The sequence below is a fragment of the Enhydra lutris genome, unplaced genomic scaffold, assembly GCF_002288905.1.
Source record: "Enhydra lutris kenyoni isolate GAN:26980312 unplaced genomic scaffold, ASM228890v2 scaffoldscaffold13, whole genome shotgun sequence".
NCBI lineage: Eukaryota > Metazoa > Chordata > Mammalia > Carnivora > Mustelidae > Enhydra > Enhydra lutris.
In genome coordinates this window covers 36,526,942-36,546,968 of record NW_019154097.1, presented here as the reverse complement: position 1 = coordinate 36,546,968, position 20,027 = coordinate 36,526,942, and the positions used below count along the sequence as shown (strand labels likewise).

The 20,027-nt window shown below is 54.8% G+C and overlaps 1 protein-coding gene across 1 annotated transcript in view; it reads left to right on the top strand.

The window, feature by feature from the left end:
• Nucleotides 1-20,027, top strand: part of LOC111146225 (adenylate kinase 8) — a 114,936-nt gene that overhangs the window by 6,237 nt on the left and 88,672 nt on the right. The window contains exons 3-5 of the mRNA XM_022501679.1: nucleotides 1,188-1,237; nucleotides 3,231-3,344; nucleotides 10,450-10,518. Of these exons, the coding sequence (XP_022357387.1) occupies nucleotides 1,188-1,237; nucleotides 3,231-3,344; nucleotides 10,450-10,518 (233 nt within the window). The remainder of the gene's footprint in view (nucleotides 1-1,187; nucleotides 1,238-3,230; nucleotides 3,345-10,449; nucleotides 10,519-20,027) is intronic.

Below are 20,027 nucleotides of genomic sequence, written 5' to 3'. Positions count from 1 at the left end.
AGAAGGTGCTGTGAATCTGGACAAAAGCCTGGGCGGGTCATCAATGTGCTGATGATCAAATCATGGCCCAAACTAGCTCCTTCTCTGTGTCCACTTCCGAACTAAAAGGTCATGCATGTCCCTCGTCCCCTGCATAGATGAGGTGCCCTTCTGGTGGCCTGGCAGGAATGGGCTCTGCATGTGGCCATCAGGGGCTCAAATGAGTCAGGAGTATATACCTGTTCATCGTCCCCTTGGCTCAGAGGTCAGGCCAATGGTGGTGAGGGGACAGGTCTGCTTTCCCAATGTCTGTTCCGTGTTCCTGGCTCCCACATTTAGGGGCGTGGGGGGTGGAGGGGTGGCTCAGTCAGGTGGCACTCGGAGGAATCAACATGGATTCGTCTGTCCAGACACCACGTTCTGATTCCTGTTTGGACCCAAGAACACATGCCTTCCAGTGCTTTTGCAAGGCTGCTGGTCTGGTCTTCTCCAGCGGGCCAACACCGACTCAATTGTCTGGGAAACTTTAGGAATTCTGGGGGGCCAACAACCTTCCCGAGCCTCCAGCCTCCCACTGAAGCAAGCCATTTGCATAGAAATGCCCACATTTGAAAACAAAGACTTTGCCTATCTGGGGTTTTATAAATCTGGCCCATACACTCCAGGCTTTTCCCCATTATTTCCCTCTGTAAAATGATGGGGAATACAATTTGCTAAATAAAAAGGCATAAATAAATAAATAAATAAATAAATATATATACATATATATATATATATATATATATATATATATATATATATATATATAAAAGCTTGGAAGGTCAATTTACATAAAATACAGCTTTATTTGAGAGCGTGTCCCCAAGACAAAGTCCCTGTTTAAAATGCTTTATGGTGTTTGAAATCCCAATTGTTCTTGATATTTATTAGTTTGGCAAACAAGTTACCGTGTCCATGTCCCCTTGGAGACAGAAAAATAAACCATCTCAGTGATCACTCTCCTCTCTAAACAGAGAGAGTTCGCTCGATGGTGTGAGCATCTCGGAGCCCCTGCGTTACAAACGACCCTGTCACTGGCAGAAAATGAAATCCGGGGGAGGAGGAAATGAATGCCTCCGCGGCAGCCACCCCCGCCCCCCAGCCGTCCCTCCCCCCCGAGGTTGCTCTGTCATTGCGGGCGGTGACATTCAAATCTTTCTCTCCCACAGTGCCGAAGATTGTGATATTAGGTCCACCCGCCTCGGGGAAAACAACCATAGTAAGTGAATCATATTAAGTGTCGTAATACCGTAATATCTCATTTACCTGCAGGCTGGAATGAGGCTGCCCCTCAGCGGGTTTTCAACACCACCGAGCTTTTCTCCCTCCTTCCCCTCTCCTGCTTCTTAACTTACTTTCTTATCACAAGAGGCGGCATGGCGCTAGCAGAAACCCTGGAAAGCACAGGACACAACGGTATCGCTCCCCGCTGTCTGGCCAGCCAGGGAGGAGCGCTGTCTCAGCCGCTGGGATGTGCCCTCCAGGGCGTTCTCAGGCCGCCAACACAGTCCTTGCACACCCTTAGTTTTACATCCTTCGAACACATTTCTTCTAGAAGTGGACCAGAATCCAGAGACTTTTGACACGGACTTTTGAGAGTCACTCTTCATGTTTTAATTATGAAAGTTCAGTCCAAAAGGCGTGGAAACTGCAACATCGACACTCAGACCCCTGACTCCCAGATTTTACAGAATTTCCCATTTGGCCACATGTGCTTTGATGATTCTCTCTCGACTTTAAAGGTACAGCAAATGTCTCATCCCACCCCACCCTTCCTTGTCTTTCCTTGGAGACAGCCCCAGTCCTGACTCTGGTCCGCCTCCTCCTGCCTGCCGTTTCCATCTTAAATCCCCGTGTCAATACTTGTGACAGTTGCCATCATCTGAGATGGAACTCTGTCTTCTATTCTTTATTTCTTTTTAAGATTTTATTTATCTATTTGACACAGAGATAGAGAGAGAGGGAACACGAGCGGGGGGAGTGGGAGAGGGAGACGCAGGCTTCCCTCTGAGCAGGGAGCCCGATGCAGGACTTGATCCCAGGACCCTGAGATTATGACCTGAGCTGAAGGCAGATGCTTAACAACTGAGCCAGCCAGGCGCCCCAGAACTCTGTCTTAAAAGCCTGGCTAGTGGACTAAGCTAACTGGTCCTTGATGAGCTGACGCTTTCTTTTCTTGGAGGAGGAATTCGAATGGCTGAGCCTTACCCAAGCCAACCCGCGTCTGCTAAGCTCTGGCATCATTTATATCCTAGCGTTCTGTCTGTCTCTCTTTCTGCCCATCTACCTATCCCTCTAGCCTTCTGCTTGTCGGTCTATCCGTGGTTTTTCTACTGTTTTTCTATGCTCACCCCATTCTGACCTCTGGCGAATTTGCTGGGTAGAATTCCTGGAGGACCGCGGACGCAGACGGCTTTGCTCATCCAGGCCCAACTTGGCTGAGGCGACCCATTTCACCTCCCGGTGAGGTCAGGGCCCACAGCACGTGGCTGGTGTTTGAGCTACAAGCATTTTGGTGAATTCGCTGTTCCTGCCTCTGACCGCTACCTGGGGACACACAGACTCTAATTTTGCAGGAAGATGACACGCAGTAAAATCCAGACAGAGCCCTAAAAGGCTTTCATCACTGACCTCTCCCAGTACAGGCAACAGAGAGAATTAAGGTTCATACTTGCCCTGGGGCACTTCCTGGCCTTCTGACTCTTCCTGACGCTGAAGTGGTCATCAGCATAGTCTTGGCATTGGGAACATTTTATTGCGTTCTTATTCCGTGAAAGGCATTTATCCATAGAGAGTATACATAGCCGTCAATGGACGAAACATCTATTTGGCTAGACTAGGCCATGTCCCCATCTAAGGAACAACGAGTGAGTATGATCGTGACCCATATTTGGGTCCTGTCCCTGCATTTCCTGTTGTAAACCTTCTGAGGCCCACAGAACTGGGACAGGGATGCCAAGGCAGCTACAGGCATGGCCCATCCTTAGGTTTTCTAGGGATCACTGGCTGCTGGAAGAACAGAGAGCATTTAAGCGGCATTCTTGGGCTGGGAGGGACCCTGTGGGCTTGTCCCCCTTGGTGGCCTCCTTCCTGCTGGAAATCATTATGCTTCCGGCCGTTTCTAGTAGAATGTGGAAGGACCTGGGTGTTTGAATGGAGTCCCCCCATTCCAGCGTTCACGACAATGTCCTTGTTTTCTTTCCTTTCTTTAGGCGATGTGGCTTTGCAAACATCTGAGCACCAATCTTCTCACGATGGAAAACCTGATCGCCAGAGAATTTTCCTCGCTGGCTGCTGTTGCCAGGGATCATTATCAGAACACGAAGGTAGGACTGGCCCTGGGGGCATGGGTGGGGGCGGTGGCAGGCAGGAAGGGGAGATGGGGTGACAGCTCCCACAGCTCCCCCCTCTCCTCCCGCCCCCCCTGCTAGCTTCTGTTTCCTTGTGGATGAAGTGAGGGAGATGCAGGGCAAAATGAGATACAGGCGTGGTGTGATGGGAGGGAGGAGACGGTTCTCAAGCAGGGCACATCCTGGTGGGGATGGAGGTGAGGGCTTCATGGCAGAAAGCTGTCACTCATAGAGTGAGGAGGCCACTCTGTGCTGACGGAGTGGCCTGGACCCGCTCTTCCCAGGGTCAGCCCCACGGCTCCAAGGCCCAGGGGCAGGGGCTTCGTCCACAGATGATGGAGCGCCCCCATCTGGACAGACGGGCAGGGGGGTTAAGGGCAGTCGTCCGGCTGTCTCGGCCCTGGGAGGACCAGCAGCTGTACCTCGGGGTTTCCTCCTGCGGCCCCTGGCGCTGTGGGGCGCTCTGTGGCACCAGGGCTGCCCTCCCCGTTCTCTCCGTCTCGCTCACACACAGCTGTGGGTGGCATCCCAGGGCGCTCAGGTTTCTGTTCCTAAAATCTCACCGACCGCATATTTGAACGCTTTTATTCTGAATGGAAAGTACAGAACTTCGTTATGTTGTTTCCTTCCATACAAATAGGAACTTTGAAATGTTTCTTCATAATCCCCTCTGGACTACGAGCGGATCTCTTAGGCCTTTTTAGCAGCCGTCACAAAGCGCCACAGCCCGGGTGGCTTGGCGGCAAGGGATTGATTTGTCCCAGTTCTGGGGTCTGGGGGTCCGAGGTCACGCTGCCAGCAGAGGCCGTGTCCTGAGAGGGCCGTCTCCTCGCTGTGTCCTCACATGGTGCAGAGGGCAAAGCAGCTCCCCGGGGTGTCTTGTTTCAGGGCAGTAATCCCATTCACGAGGGCCCCACTCTTATGACCGAATCACCTCCCCAAGTCCCCCCAGCCCAACACGGTCACCTCAAGGCCCCCCTGCTCCCTGTCTCTGGCTTGCAGGAATCAGTGTGCTTATGGGGGGGGGGGGCGCGGACACCGGCATTTGGGGGTGGAAACATGGTTTTAGAAAGAAAGCGGTTATCTCATTTTCAGACAGCTTTTCAGGGTAGGGGAGGCAAAGTTTATTTCTAGGATAAAGATGCTTTTATCCGGTTTATCAAATTCAACAGAGGAGAGGATTTTAAAGAAATTCCTCCTGGGTTTCATTACACTAATTATTGGCATATTTCAGACCACATTGACGTGCTCTCAAGGGTGTCTGGTTCGGGGTCCGCGGTTCGGAAGCACGGGGGAGGGAAGATGAAAGACAAGGCCATCAGGACTGATCAAGGAGTAAAAAGTCCTGAAGGGCCAGCACCGTGTGCGTAGGGCAGCTGCGCGTGGCCTAGCCACAGGTGGCCGTCGCCAGGCATGGCCTCTCCTTAAGGGTCGTCTTTAAGTCACCTGTGGATCTGGAGCCCTTTACAGCTCTCTTTGTAAGTAGCAAAAATACCTTCAAATCCCTCCTCTTCTGTCCATCTCGGTTCTGCCCTCCTACTCGGAATTCTTACACGTTGCTGGTGTTAACCAAGACCTCCTCATTTTAGGCATTTCCAGACGGTTCCCCATCTGGAAATACTTCCGTGTCCCCTCCTGTGTGCTGTGTGCTCTCGGGAGACCCAAAGATTAACTCCTCCTCCTGGCCCCTGGGAACCCCAGGGGAGGAAGGGGGTGCCCAGGCTAAGGGGGCACGGAAGCCTTGTGCTGTCGGCGGCTTGGCTGACTGTGTCACTCTCCCCCGAAGCATTCTCCGACCAGTGACTGACTCGTAGGCACGGGCTCGTGGCTGGGAGAGCGGATGGGCTCCGTGGGGCCTTAGCCACAGTCGTGCTGGGAGAAGCCTTCTTAGCCTAACTGCAGGGTTCATGGGAAGAGTCCAGAATTAGGCAAAGGGCCACCAGACCATGCAGGCAGGGAGGGATTGGACCAGCTTTTTTGTTTTTAACTGTTTGTTGTAAAATATTATGGCGTGACTCAGAGGCAGTGAGAAAGGCCTTAGAACCCTCAAGGGCCCATCGCTGGCTTGAAGCAGCATGGGCTCCCAGCCATCTCATTCCTCAAGTTGCCCCACACCCCCCAGCCCCCGGGTCATGAGAACAAACCCAAACGGCATTGCATTTCATCCGGACTGGTTTCAGTCTCTATCTGCTGGGACACTCAGTGCACAGTGACCAGACCACATGTAAAAATGGAGCCCTGGGGCTCCCGGGTGGCTCAGTCAGTTAAGCGTCTGCCTTCGGCTCAGGTCATGATCCCAGGGTCCTGGGTCGTGTTGGGCTCCCTGCTCAGCGGGAAGCCTGCTTCTCCCTCTCCCTCTGCCTGCCGCTCCCCCTGCTTGTGTGTTCACTCTCTCTCTCCCTCTGTCAAATAAATAAGTAAAATCTTAAAAAAAAGAAAAGAAAAGAAAGCAAACTCACCAGTCTTTCTTTAGTATCGGGTCAGGGTTAGGCTCTCCCTGAGTAGACAGCTTTCTCGTGGTCCTCCAGCCCCTCGTGCCCTCTGCCCGGCCCCAGGGCACTCTGGGTGAGCACATGTCCCTCAGCAGGTGCTTCTCGGCTCCTCTCCGCCTCAACCAAGGCCACCTTTGCTCTCGGCTTATCCTGTTTTGTCACGTCCTTTTCCCTCAGCTGCCTACTCTGGCCTGTTCCCTAAGCCTGCCCTCATTCACTGTCACAAACACTGGGTAGGGGAGCCCTGGGGACGGGCTGGGGAGCAAGAGGGCGGCCCGAAGGAGCCCCAGGGCACAGAAGTGAAGGAGGCACCAGAGGTGCTGACCCTGCGCTTGTCCGAGCCTGAGAGTCAGCGTCTCCTTGGACTCTGGCCAGGGCTTCTGGAAGCCTAACCCGCCCAGGACCCAGTGGAGTTTGGGAAAACTGAGTCCTGTGGGTTTGTAATGATGCAGGACGTGGTAGGAAGAGGTTATTTCTCCACCACAGAAGCTGGGCATGGTTGCTCTGGGATGTTTTAATTGCTAAGGAACGTTCTTACTGAATACCTGCAGGAGAACAGACGTTCGAGAAACTTCCTGGTCTAGAAGTTCCGTCTTTGTGGCATACGAGCCTCTCCTGGGCCCTGCTGGACTCGATTGGTCTGAATCCTGACGTGTGGGGCAGGAGTTTCAGACGCTCCCCAGGGAATTCTAACATGGCTGTGCCCCGCCCCCCCCCGCCCCCGCACTCCCCTTTCTCAGTGTGGTTGTCACTCTTACAGCACAATTGTCACCCAGTCAGGGTTTCCTGGGCATGTAGCTGTCGTATTAGGCCACCACAGCCTGTTTGTCGAATGGATCAGTGACGCAGGCTCTGAAGGCCGGTCAGACGGGAAGGAGCCAGAGCTGGGTGCTTCCCAGCTGCGGTGTCGGTTACTCCTTTCAGTCCCGCTGACAAAGTTAAGATCCGGTGGAGCCCGGTGCAGCCATGGCCCGGCTGCCAGGGCCGCTGTTTCCTTTAACACCCAAAGAAGAGAATGTGCGCCGTCTGGCCCTACCTCCGTCTACACCCTGTGATGGAGGGCTCTCCAGTGTCGCTGAGGATTTCTGGGGTCACCCCAGTCCCGTGGGTGGCCTCCGTCTGCTCCCGCCATGCCCTCTCCAGCCTCGCTGCTCCGTGTCCCGGAGGCCACGCTGAGACAAAGCACGTGGTGCTGGAACCCTCCGCTCTCTCGTGTCCCCCCTGCCACTCCAGGCGACGGTGCGAACGGGCCTTGCGGAAGGTTCCAGGTAGTGGAGGTGCTGCCTGCGGCCTGTGAGAGGGCGTAGGTCTGAGGGCCGTTCTCTCTGTGAAGTCCATTGGCCTTTGCCACTGCAGGGTCTCTTCTGGCTTGCGTCATCCCAGCGAGGAAGCCCAGATGTGAGAAGTGAAGGGAGGTGCCCGAAGGGGCAGAGCCGGGGTTCCACCTGCCACCACACATGGCCGCCTGGCACCCCAGCAAACCAGCACATCACTCTGTGGGGGGCACCTCTGAGGTCAGCTGATCGGTGGGCTTTGGGAGCTGGACCGAGAGGAAAGGTCCAAGCCGAGCCCATGCAGCTAACTCTGCCCGTGATGAGAAGAAAGCAGGGAGACGAGAGGCTGGAGCCCTGCGTCTGATCGGGGCCTGCTCTGTGACCAGCGGGCTGGTCACAGGGCTTTACCGGTTTGTCCCTGATTCTCCCCACAACACCGGGCCTTGGGGGCTGGGGTGGGAGAGCATGGCAGAGCTCTGGGAGGAGGGAGCCCGATTCCTACAAAGACAGTTTGGCAGAACTCTGAGAGGCGCCCCCTGGAAGCCCGTCGTTGATGTGACACATCAAAGCTGGCTCTGAGACAGCGCCAAGGCAGGGAGCTTCGGGGGGGTACCCAGGAGGGGCTGTGCTCAAAGTCATGGGCCTGTCCCCTGCTGGGCAGGCCCCAGCAGTGCTGTGCCCCACCTGGACCTGTCTCCTTTCAACCCGTGTTCTTTGGCTGGCTGGCACCTCCCCCACCCCCGTCTCCCCCTCCCACCACCCCCGCCTATCCTAGTACCTGTTTGCTGCCTTCTGAATGGGTGCCGTCAGGGACAGGAGACTAATCTAAAAGAGAAACGGGCCTCAGCATGGAAGCTGGCTCTGCCTGGGGTCAGCAGGGGACATGAGGGGACAGGAAAGGGCGGCTCCCTGTTGACCCCCTTCCCTCGCCAGCTGGGGTAAGTTCCCCAGGAGCGCTGGGAGGATAGGGGTGGGGCAGAAAGGCACCCTCCCCAGCAACCTCTCCCGTGTGGGGGAAGGCTCTTGGGTACTTGAGTTTGCTTTCAAGACAGTGGTTCTCCCGGTGTGGTCCCCAGACCAGCAGCCTCAGCGTCCCTACCTTGAGGGTCCAGGAGGATCCGAGCACACCAGAGCTGAACCCCTTTGGGGACGGTTCCCCCACCGCCTGCGCCAGCACCCTGTTCCCTCTCTCTGAATTGCTCTGTGGGGGAGCCAACCTGTGCCCGCTCGCTGAAGCTGGGCAAACATCCATGGTTAGAAGTGGTTGGGCACCATCTACTCCCCACATCCTCGCTGCCGGGACACAATGTGAGGCGTGGGCACACACTGGCACGTGTACCCGTTCTAAGCCAGCCTGGGCAGCGCACAGCCTGTTGGAGAGGCTCTGGCGTCCCGGCTCTCTGTTTCTCCGGGTGCTCTGACGGCACTCCAGGTAGACATGACGGCATTCCCGAGGCGGGATCTGGTCTCCAAACCCTCACAGTTGCTGACTCTAGAATGAAGGACCTAGGCTTTGCTCCAGTGTCACTAAAATGTCACCATTAGGGACGCCTGGGTGGCTCGGTTGGTTAAGCAGCTGCCTTCGGCTCAGGTCATGATCCCAGCGTCCTGGGATCGAGTCCCACATCGGGCTCCTTGCTCGTCAGGGAACCTGCTTCTCCCTCTGCCTCTGCCTGCCATTCTGTCTGCCTGTGCTCACTCTCTCCCTCTCTCTCTCTGACAAATAAATAAATAAAATCTTTAAAAAAAAAAAATAAAAAAAAAATAAAATGTCACCATTAGCCCTAAGGCTACTTCAGGAAATTGCCTCCCCCCACCCCCTGCCAGGCCTACATGGTCCGACTCTGGGGTTCCCCAGCTTGCAAACAGGAGCAGAAGGTAGAATTCTCGCCACCTGAGCTGGGCGCCTCTGTGTGAACCCAGTGCACACCCTGGAAACCTCATCTGCACCTGGCAGGAGCCCCTCCCCTCCTGGGGGCCAGTCAGCCCTGACAGAGCTTGGGGTGTGATGTCCGGGGCTGGCCTGGGAGTCTGCTTTGGCCAAGCATTGGGGTGTTTGTGAAGAATCACCAGCTTTTAGTGATCTTAGGTCAAGGGGACACAAGGGAGTGGGTTTTCCAGGCATCAACTCCGGGGCATTCAAGGTTTTGTTAGAAACATCAAACTTGGTTGTGAAGAGTGGGATGCTGATTCTGGCCAGAGAAAGTTCAGAAGAGAGACAGAAGGTCGGCCTTAACTTCCTCCCTGCACACCCTCCCCGCCCCCCACACCCGTGCCTTTGCAGGGCCCAGGGAGAGCACACTGCTGAAGAGGCAGGGCTCTGGCTCCCTGCTTGGGTTTAAGTTCAGCCTCTGCCCCTCCCTGGTTGGGAGGGGGCTTCACCTCTCTGAGACTCAGCTTCTCTATCTGTGAAGAGAGTACAGGTTGTCCAGAGTTATAAACATCGAATAATGTGGCTGGGCACAGTGCCCAGCACAAAGGGTATAATCAACAGGTCATTAATACTATTTATTGAATGTATTCCGGAACATGACATTTCGTTAACTCATCAGCTGGCAAGGGCATCCTCTTTCCTTGGCACTGACTTGAGGCTGGGGCAAAGGTGTGCTGGTCAACATTTGCCAACCAGCTCTCTGGGGAAACAGCTCATCTTTGCAGCATTCACCCATTTCCAGGGTATAAATACTCTCCCACGGCTGATTTCAAGCTACCGTCATGAGGTCTCTGAGCAGAGTTGAGAAGAGATGGGCATCACGCCCCCCCGCCCCCGCACACCGTCTGGGGTACAAAGATAGTAAGACTCGGTCCCTTTCCTCCAGGAGTTTTGAGACTTCCTGGGGAATTGGACATGTGAGCAGACCCCTGGAAGGCCTTGTGGTTTGAGTAGTAACAGAACTCACTGTTAAGGATTATGGCGGCTCCTAGCCTAGCCTGGGGAGGGTCAGGGAGGACTGCCTGCAGGTGGTGGCTCTTGGGCCAAGGCTCTGAGGGAGCCTGGAGTCACTCAGGTGGGGTGGGGGGAGCATCTGAGTGGAGACACAGGATAAGCAAGAGTGGAGGTTGGTGTGCACGTGTGGTGGGGAGCTGTCAAAGGGGTGGTTGGTGGAGAATGAGGCTCAGGGTAGGGGTGGGGGCTGCAAAGTGGGCCCGGGCTTTCCAGAGGCCTCTGGACATCAGTCAGGGACTGGGGAAGCTTCGTGTCAACACAGCCAGTTCCGCAATGCTCAGCTGAGCCCCCAGGCCTACCAATCACGGGTCCTTTTTGGCTCGGTATATGAGTTAGGACCCTCATTTTGCGTGTTGTCTTTCCTTTAGAAACTGTCCAGCACACTGCTTGTCAGTCTGATTCAGGAACGCCTGAAGGAGGAGGACTGCGTCAGGCGGGTAAGAAACCCTTTGTGCAGCGGCTCGGGGGCTCCCAGAGAGAGGGGCTCTGTCACCCGATAAAGGGAGAGTGAAGGGCATGGGTTCAGGTCCCAGCACAGAACCTGCAGAAGGGGAGAGAACAGACAAACCGGATCTCGGTGTCGTTCAGTCTGTGGACGTGGGTTTCGCCTTGGATGGAGCCGAACAACCAGCCGAGGAAGTCTTTACTGCCCTCGTTCTCGAAGGGATTTGTCCCTGGGTTCAGAGTTCTACACCCCCAGCTTGCCGTCCTCACACCTCGCAGGGTCCCACCTCCTTCTGGCCTGCGTGGGTATGACGGAAGGGCGGTCACCCAGACTCCCACCCAGGCAGTCCTCGGGGACTGTTCTCGCTTCTCACAGTTAGTCACCGTTTGTCCGGCATGCATTCCTTCAGATTTATTCTTTTGGGGGTTTGTTCAGTTTCTTCAGTTTATAAGTTTACGTTTTCCTCCAAACTTGGGCAGTTTTTGGCCATTATTTTCTCCAGTAGTTTCTGTGCCGTTCTTTCCCCCGTCTCCTGAGGCTCCAGGGCCATGAGCACCAGCTCTGTGGTTCCCTCCACGGGCTCTGGGCCCCATTCTCTGTTTGTCTCCCCTCTGTCGTGGATCGGATCATTGCACGGAAGCAGCACTGAGGCCTTCCTTTCCCGTCTCTGTTCTTTCGGGCCCATCCAGGGAGCTTTTAATTTGGGTTGTCGTTTCTCAGTTTCCAGAATTCCATTTGGTTCTCACTGTCTTCTGTTTCTGAGACTATCTATTTGCCTGTGCATTTACTTGTTTGAGCTCCATGGTTATTATTGGGTCTTAATACAGATACTTCAGTGGGGGCGACTGGGGGCTCCATCAGTTGAGCGTCCAAGTCTTGATCTCAGCTCAGGTCTTGATCTCAGTGTCATGAGTTCGAGTCCCACATTGGGCTCCACACCAGGCGTGGAGCCTGCTTAAAAAACAAAAACAAAAACAAAAACAAAAACAAAACAAAACTGGCTGCCTCTGAGTTGGTCTTTTCCCACATGAGCTGAGATTTTCCCAAATGTCCTTGTGTTGCATGATTTTGTAAACTGGACATTGTTCATATTGTTGTGAGGTTCCGGGTCTTGTTTAAATTCTGTGGTGGATGTTGCTATTGTCTTCACAGACCGCTGACTCACTGGGGCTCGGGCTGCAAGTTCCAGCCTCCTGCTCTGTGTTGCTGTTCCCCTCCCGCTTCTGTCTTCGAAGCCTTTGCAGGTTCCGTGCGGGGCTCTGCAGCTCTGCGCTGTGCACGCCGCTCAGCGGGGCCCGGGCGGTGGTCCGCGCTCTGCTTCGTCTCTTGGTGTCTAGAAAGCTGTCTGGGGTCACACCTTTGCACGCACGACCTGGGGGGAGCCCACGAGTCCATAAACAGTTTCATCTGGTTGCTTGCCTGAGCTGCTCTCTCTGCCATTTCCATGGAAGCTTCCAGTTCCGTGGTTCTCCTCTTTTTGGGCCTCTTTCTTTGGCCAGAAAGCTGGGACTTAATTTCCTGCTCTGTCACAGGCTTCCTGCGATGGCGGCCATGTGGCAGGAGAACCACAACGCAAGGAGAGGAGAAATGAATGAAGCTTTGCTCCATTCTCTGGGGACTGCAGGGGAGGGGCCCCTGGTCCCCTCAGACCTGCAGGCACCTGCGGGCCCCCTGTGTTGTAGCCACTGCAACACGGTGGCCGGGACGCTGGGGTACGAGAAAGCAGAGGAGAAAAACTTGCGGAGATCTCCCCCACCATCTGACTGTCAGGAGTGCCCTCTCCTGCTGCGCTAGCCAGACATGGCTCTCTTGGTCCCCACCTGTGTCACCCACCGTCGGACCAGGCTGGGGTGCTGGCTTGGTGGTATTTCAAATCCCGGTCTTCTTTCCAAATTCACCTACTACTGTATACTTTCCTGGTTCCTCGCGGGGCTGCCCGTGCCTGCAGCCCCTGCCTGAGAGTTGCGTCCAGTGGGAGTGAGAGGGTGGGCCCTGCAGGCCTCTTCCTGCCCAGAACCACAGCTCGTGCGCTTGCAGCGTCTCATATTCACCCGAGTGTCCGCACACGCACTCTCCCTCTCTCTCTTGCCTGAAATTCCTCAAGAGGCCCAAACCGGGGGAGATCCCCGCGCATCTTTCTGGAGTGCTGGGGAACAAGGAGCCGTTCTGGCAGCCTCTGTCTGCGCCGTCCGTCCTCAGCGCCGTGAGTCTAAATCACGGGAGAGCCACGGAGGAGCTGCGATCTGGGTCTCAGAGTCTGGTCGAGACGGTGTGTCTTCCTTCGACCGCGGGTTGTGCCCAGTGAGCCAATGGTCTCCACTGCCCGGCACAGGCCAGTGACCAAAGGGCCGAGGCCATTCTAAATTGGGGAGAGGCAAATGTTCTCTGTCAAGGCCAGATAGTAAATGTCCTGGGCTCTGCGGGCTATGTGGCCCCGTGTTGCAGCTGCTCAGCTCTGTTGTAACTTGAAAGCAGCCGTCACAGTGCGTAGGTGAACGGGCGCACTTTGTTCCGGTAAAACTTGTTTACTCGAATGGGCAGCAGGCCGGGCTAGGCCCAGGAGCCACAGATCCCTCTCCCTGTTCTAAGTGACAGTTCCACGTGATCATGCAAACTTCTGCCCTTTCTCTTCAGTTCTGAATAAAAAACCGACTCCCCCCTGCTCACCATGGACCCCCACCCCACACTCTCACCCCAGGCTCCCTGTCCCCTGTCCCACCTGATCTAGCCCGTCCTCTGGGATGGGGGCAGTGGGGTTCAGGGGTCACGTGGCCCCAGTGAGCCAGGAGGAACTAAGGCCCAACAGGAGGAAAGGGAGGCGGCAGGGCTCAGGCTCCATGTCCAGCCCGGAAGGGGGGATGCCCTCATTCCTCCAGACCCAATTCCCACTCCCACCCCCAGCCCCTTGGGTTAGGTCTCAACAGAGGCCGGCCTCCGCATTTCCTTCCCAATAGGCCTGGGGCAGCCCTCCAGGGCAGCCCTATCCCTGTCCAGGCGCCAACCTGCTGCTCTCTGTCTAGGATCTCCCTCCCACCCCACCCCTGGCAAAATAAAGCCTCCTACCCGCCCCCCCACCACAAACACATACACAAAGCCAACTTCTACCCTCCAGCAGTGTTAGAAGGAAGACCACTGAGCCATAGGCTCATTTTAAGTCTCATTACCTGCTCCCAAGCTGGTGTGGCTAGACACCCTCCCAGATGACGGCCTGTTGCAGGCACCCTATGGTCCTTGCTGCTGGGAACCTTCCCCTCTGCCTCAGCCCCCCATGAGCAAGGTGGTCCCTTGGCCTTGAGTACCATCTATAGTTGGAGACAACATTGCATGACCAAAGCCGGCCCAGCTGTGAGAAGGGCCATGAGGGCTGCTAACCAGGCCAGGAGAGCCAGGGTGTTCCAGAAGCCTCCAGAGATGGGGCTGGGGTGGTCTGTGGAGAGACTGTCTTAGGCGGAGGAGATGACAGGCAGAATGAGGCTCGGGCCCCTTCCGTACTCAGCTCAACCAACCTCTGGCCAATTCTTAAAACTGACCCATCAATCGATCACGCTTTTGAAGGTTTCCTCTCTTTTACCTGGGAGATGCGGAAACAATCCCCTGTCAGGAAGGAAGGGGGAGGCGAGAGCCCCCTAAGCGACGGGAACCGGGCCGACACTCTCCCATACAAAACGCTCTATGCATTAATCCATAATTGATTATGAATTTGCCGAGTCAAATCAAACTCTCGCACCGCAGCTCGCCAGGCCAGAGGCATTCGGGTCTGCTTCTCTTCTCTTCACTAAGCTGCTTCTCCATTGTTCAGAGCAGTGCTGGTCCCATTTGGCCAAACACCGGGTGTTACTCCTTTGGTATGAGTGTACCCAAGTCACCCAGACCCACACCTGCCAGCAGGTTGGGGGTTACATTTAAAAGCAGAGCCGGGGAGGGGGGACACCTGCCGGGTTCAGTCAGTAGAGCATGTGACTTTTGATCTCAGGGTCCTGAGTTTGAGCCCCACGTTGGGTGTAGAGATTACTTGAAAATAAAATCTTGAAAAAAGAAAAAAGAAAAAAAAGCAGAACCACAGGGACACAGCCCTCCTCGCATGTGAGGCAAATTCAGTACACTGGGAGTTCCCCGAACCAGGACTGTCCTCGCCGTCAGCTATGTCTCTGAACACAGTAGCTCTCCAGTTCCCGCCCCAGTGTCTCGCCCGCCCTGAGGATCATGGGCTCCTTTACCAGCTGCAACCCCAGCCACGTTGCTGTCCCAGTTGCGGTGGCTTCGTGCTCCGTCTCAGTGTCACCAAAGGTGGCAGGGTCTCCGCATGCCTAGTTCAGATTTCCTTTTAAGATGCTTACGACGCCAGTCCACCTCGTGATCCAGGAGCTCGAGCCGGAACAGCCGTGTCCTGGCTGTTCTGCTCACAGGTCAAGCATTGGCCTTCCCTGGCCGCTGCGGCACAGGAGAGGCCCAGAGCCGCAGCCCAGCTGACCACAGGGACAAGAAAGGCGACAGATCCTGCCGGGGGACCCAGCTCTCGACTCAGACCCTCGCTTTGCTTCGGGCCACGCATTACTCATCCTCCCGTGACCGAACCTTAGATGACAGAACAGTGTTATTTCGTGCAAGTGATTTTCATAAATCACCGCATGTTTCTGGTGCATAAACGTTCAACCTGGAGTTCGGAGGCATGGACGCGTGCGGTTGGGTCATTGGTGCCTTTCCCCGGGGAGACAAACTGCCCAGAACTCGTGCCTCAGAGATCCAGGCACTGGATCCACACACAGGATCCATCTGGACTGGGCTGGTTTGGTCATGGAATTTCTGAAAATCTCTGCGAGTCACCAGGTGCTGGTCTCTGGGGTAAAGATGGCGGTTCTCTCTGTGATTTCAGCGAGACCTCCCAAACTTGCCTTTGGTGACCTAGAATAGTTTCTGAAACATGCATTTACTGACTATAAACCTTCTTGAGCTAATCTAAAAGTTTGGCACTCGACTGTTTGGACGGTGTCCCTGCGGTGTGGACAGTGTGAAACCAGGCAGCCCCGGTCCTTGCCAGCAGCTACCACCACCATCGACATGGTGATAATATTATTAGTGCTATGAGTTAGTTGTGTTGTAAGTGATATCATTATTGGTTGTGTTGTACTGTATGACTCTATTGTTCATTATAATTAGTACTCCTGGTTGATTTAATTCTATTTGTTTAGCATGTGTAGTGACATTACTGGGCATCACCAGTACTCCGCTGATGGTGGTGCTTAGATGTCTGGTCTCCAAGGACTCGGGGCGCCTGGTCCGGCTCCTTGCTCACCACACCACCCTCAGGTCCCTAGGCCTCGAGGCTGCCGTCGTCCTCCCCTTGACGGTGACCACTGGTGGGTGTGTAGGGCTAAGGGCCACATCCGTGACCTCATTCATCTTGGCCCCAGCCCACTGCCCTCATGTCGCTGGAGGGGTGCAGAATCTAAGACTTGCAGAGGCGGCCTATCCTGCTCGAGGTCCCGCAGCGAGCCCCAGAACAGAAAGGCAAGCACGGAGTCCTGATTTGGCCACTCTGTTCTCGTCTCACCGGCGCACAGTGACCCTCCAGGGAGGGCTTCGCTCCAAGAGGCCTCAGGTCCCCCGTCTGCAGAAGGACAAGCTTGGCTTTGAGCTTTGAGCCCCTTCCGGCCTCACATTCTGATTCTGGTCCTGTCCGAGCCATGGTAACCTGCAGGGCGGAGAACGACCTCCTTTAATTTGTTTGAAAATTTCTTAGCTTCAAGGGGTATCCGGTACCTTTTTCATCTCTTCCCTGTGGAGACAGGATTTCGAGAGCAAGAGGTGAGGCTCCTAATTATGTGCTTTGGTTGTTCGGAAACAAAACAAACCCTCATCCAAAACAAACAGGCTTTCTTGCTTTTAGGGAGAGAAATGACACATGTGCATATTCATTGATATGGTAATTATCATTATTTAGCTACACAGGGACTAGAATTGGTAATTTAGAGCACAAAAAGGAAGCAGGGAATAGCGTTCAGGGAAAAGTAATGCAATCATAACCCGTCAGGATTCTGTAGTTAATGTTGGGGGTTTTTCCTTCTCTTTTCCTTTTTTTTTTTTTTTTTTGGTCTAATTCATTCTCTTTGAAGAATTTGTTTGAAGTGACCATCAAATGCGTTAGAGAAAGAGAAATTAGCACTTTGTATTGGAACGAGGAAGAGGAGGTGGGCTCTATCTGCTGGGGACCCATGGCCTTTCTTTTAGGGACAGCCAAGGCCTTGACATCCAAGAGCTCTTCAGACCGCATCTCTAAGGGCAGAGGGAAGCTAAGAAATGAGGCAGTGAGCTCAGGAGATTGGAGAGGAAAAGGCTCTAATACTGGAGAGAGGCTGAGTCTTACTTCTCCAGGGTTTGGATCACGGAGGTTGCGTTCCTTCTTTGGCCTTAATCCATCCTCGCAGCTACTCTGCTTTCTTCCTGGCCCTGTCTCCATACCGCTGCCGCGGGGATTGCTCAACATAAAACGAACGAATTTATTTCTTGACTGCGATACGTTCGTGTGGCTCAGAATTCAAAAGGAGCCCAAGTCCCCCAACTCCTGCCCCCCAGCCAGTGCTCCCTTCCTGCAGTTGACCGATGTTGACACTCCCTTGAAAGAAACACCCCTCGGAGAGATGTTTGTATTTGAGGCCTACCGAAGTGGTTGTCGTTTTAAAACAAATGTTATGGTGTCTTCTGCTGCTGAGAACCTTCGCTGTTTCCCACCCTGCCTGGCTGCCCAGTGTCGTCCCTCTGTCCCCTCATGCCTGCTGCCTTTCACACCGCCGCCCTCAGCTTCACCCGCACACTGATGGGAGGGACTCCCAGTGGTTTCCCTGCCCTGGAGTCCACACCTCATGTAACCCTCTCCCCTTGAGTGGGAGCAGGACCCACAGAAGAGGACAGAGGTGAAGACGGGTCATTCCTGCGATGATGTTCCATGATCTAAGACTTTGAGTGGACTGGAGAGAGGGTCTCCTTACTGGCATGACAAGTAAGCTGCCATGTCGGACGGGCCCATGTCCTGCACTGAGGCCCATGTGGGCAGCCTCTAGCCAGTGGGAAGCCAGAGCACATGAGGGAGTTCTGCCCCAGCCTGAATGAGCTCAGAAGCAGATTCCTCCTCGGTCAAGCCTCTGGATGAGAACACAGCCCAGCTGTCTCCTGGATTGCTGCCCTCCAAGACCCCAGCAGAGAACCTGGCTGAGCAGCACTCAGGGTCCCCCTCCACAGAAACTGAGATGATGAACGTGCTAGTGAAGCCACCAAGACTGTGTGTTTGTTACACAACAATAGAAACCTGGTTCACACATGCTCTTCTCACTGCCTGAGCCCCTCACCCTGCAGTGGGGCAGCTGCTGTTCATTCCTTAGTCTCCAGGTAGAGTCACTTCCTCAGACCCCCCAAGCTCGCCGAGCCCCAGGGAGCCTGGTGCCCTGTTACAGGCCTTCACGGCCTCCTCTTGCTCTCCTGCTCCTGCAGACCCGCACAGGCACGGTGTGGGGGCAGGGGCCTCGTCCGTCCCCATCAGCGCAGAGCCCCAGCTCCCCACGTGGTTCCTGGCGCAGACGCCAAGCTCGGGAAACATTTATGACGTTCATGAATGAGAGAACGCAGTTTGGCTGATTCCCCAGTCTGTACCACCAGGGCAATGCAGTCCTATCCTCACTTGCTGTTGGCCCAAGGAGGGGAAGGTGCTTAAAATACATTGTGACCATGCGGTTGAGTCCGAACAGCTAATGACGGCTTCAACAACCGGAACGTGTTTGTCCCAAGGCTTCTCCGGGGAAAATATTTTGATGGTTGCCCTGGTGTGGTTTTATGTAACTCTTGGGGAGACCTGTTTAGTGACTTTCCTCATCACATCCCAAAATTGTTTTCCATTATCAGTGCTTTCAAGGTTCCCCTTTGGCCTTGGTCCCCTACAGCTTGACAGATTCAACTGCTGTGCCCCAAGAGTAGCACTGTGGCCCTGAAACCCTGGGTTCAAGGTTTGAGAACCATCTTCCAATTCAATCAAGACACCCCATGCCTAGACTACCTGCATCCTCCCTCGTCTTCTCTTTCATGGACTGGAACAAGGGTTAGCCACCAGAAAGCTGGATTTTACAACGTTAAATGAAGGCTTATTGTAAAAACAATGGTGCCTTGTGGAGGAATATCAGTTTTTCTAAAAACATTGATTTAGAAGTCATCCTACCTAAAACCTTTTACAGAAGGAGAAACTGAGGCCCAGATGGAAGAAGGGACTTAGCTAAAGTCAGAGGACCAGTGGCCAGGATAGCAGGGCACAGTAGCCCCTGCTGCACTGAGGTTCTGGGGGGCCCAGCTTCCACCGGGGTCTCTGCGATGTCATGCCAGGCCCTTTGACAAAGGCACGTTTGTGTCCCCAGAACCAGACTAAGTTGGAAGGTCATGGGCAAGAAAGTACCTGGCTAAGAGGAGAAAAGGAATGTTTTGATGTATGGTCGCCTTTGGCCCCCAGCTGTGTGGTGGAGAAGGAAAGCCTTGTACCCAATTACCATGGCTTGTCAGACGGTGGGAGTTTATCATCCAGGAAAAGCCAGAGGCCCCTGCGCACCAGGGGCATGATTTATGGGCTCCACAGATGGCTTGTGTCTGCCTCTGCTGGCCAGAGATGTCCTGGGAATGTCTGGGCTCCTGGGCAGCAGCTAGGAAGAAAGCAGAAGGGAGCCTGTGGGGAGAGCCCCCAGGCCTTGGCACGTCTCCTTGTGGAGATCCTTGTGATCGCAGGTGGAGGCGTGCGCTCCAGGGTCCACAGGGCTGCTTTGCTCTCCCTATTTGATGAGGTCCTACAGCAAGTGCTCAGCACCACGCCTGGCTCTGAGGTCCACTTAGGCAGGGTGAAGACGCTTTTCCCGTGCAAGGGGGGGGGCGGGTGAAAACAGGTCACGTACGGGCGGGGGAGGACTGCTCCTTCCCACTTCCGCGCACTGGAGTCCCGTGCGCTTCTGGGGGCGGCGCGGACTCGCCGCCCAGCAGGCCGTCGGCATCATTACTCGGGCGAGTTCTGGAACGTCCCCACTACCGCATGGATGAGAATTAGCAGTCTTTTAAATGTTGGGCCGGAGGAAAAGAAATCAATGAAATTTAAAAACCAGCTGGAGCCCATCTCTGCTTCTACCCACGCGCCTTGGTTTTTCTTTGATTCTGTGAGCTTCCGCTGGGGATGGCGTTCTACCGCTTGGGGTGGGGAGGACTAGCTCAAAGGTGCAGAGCACGAGGCGAGCAGCCAAGCACATGGAGCTCGTGCCCCGAGAGGGCTGCTCCGGGCTGTCGGCAGGCATCTCCATCATGAGCGGGGCAGGAACTGGCCCTCTGGGCTCAGCAGGTCAGTGCCCTCCCGAGCTGCGTTCTGTGTCCCCGCGTGGTCTTTCTGCTTCCCAAACCGTGATGCTCAGAGCCCCAGCCAAGGCGACGCTGTGCTCCAATGGACACTAGACGTCAGCATCCTCGCGTCTGTCCCTGCTGCGCCCA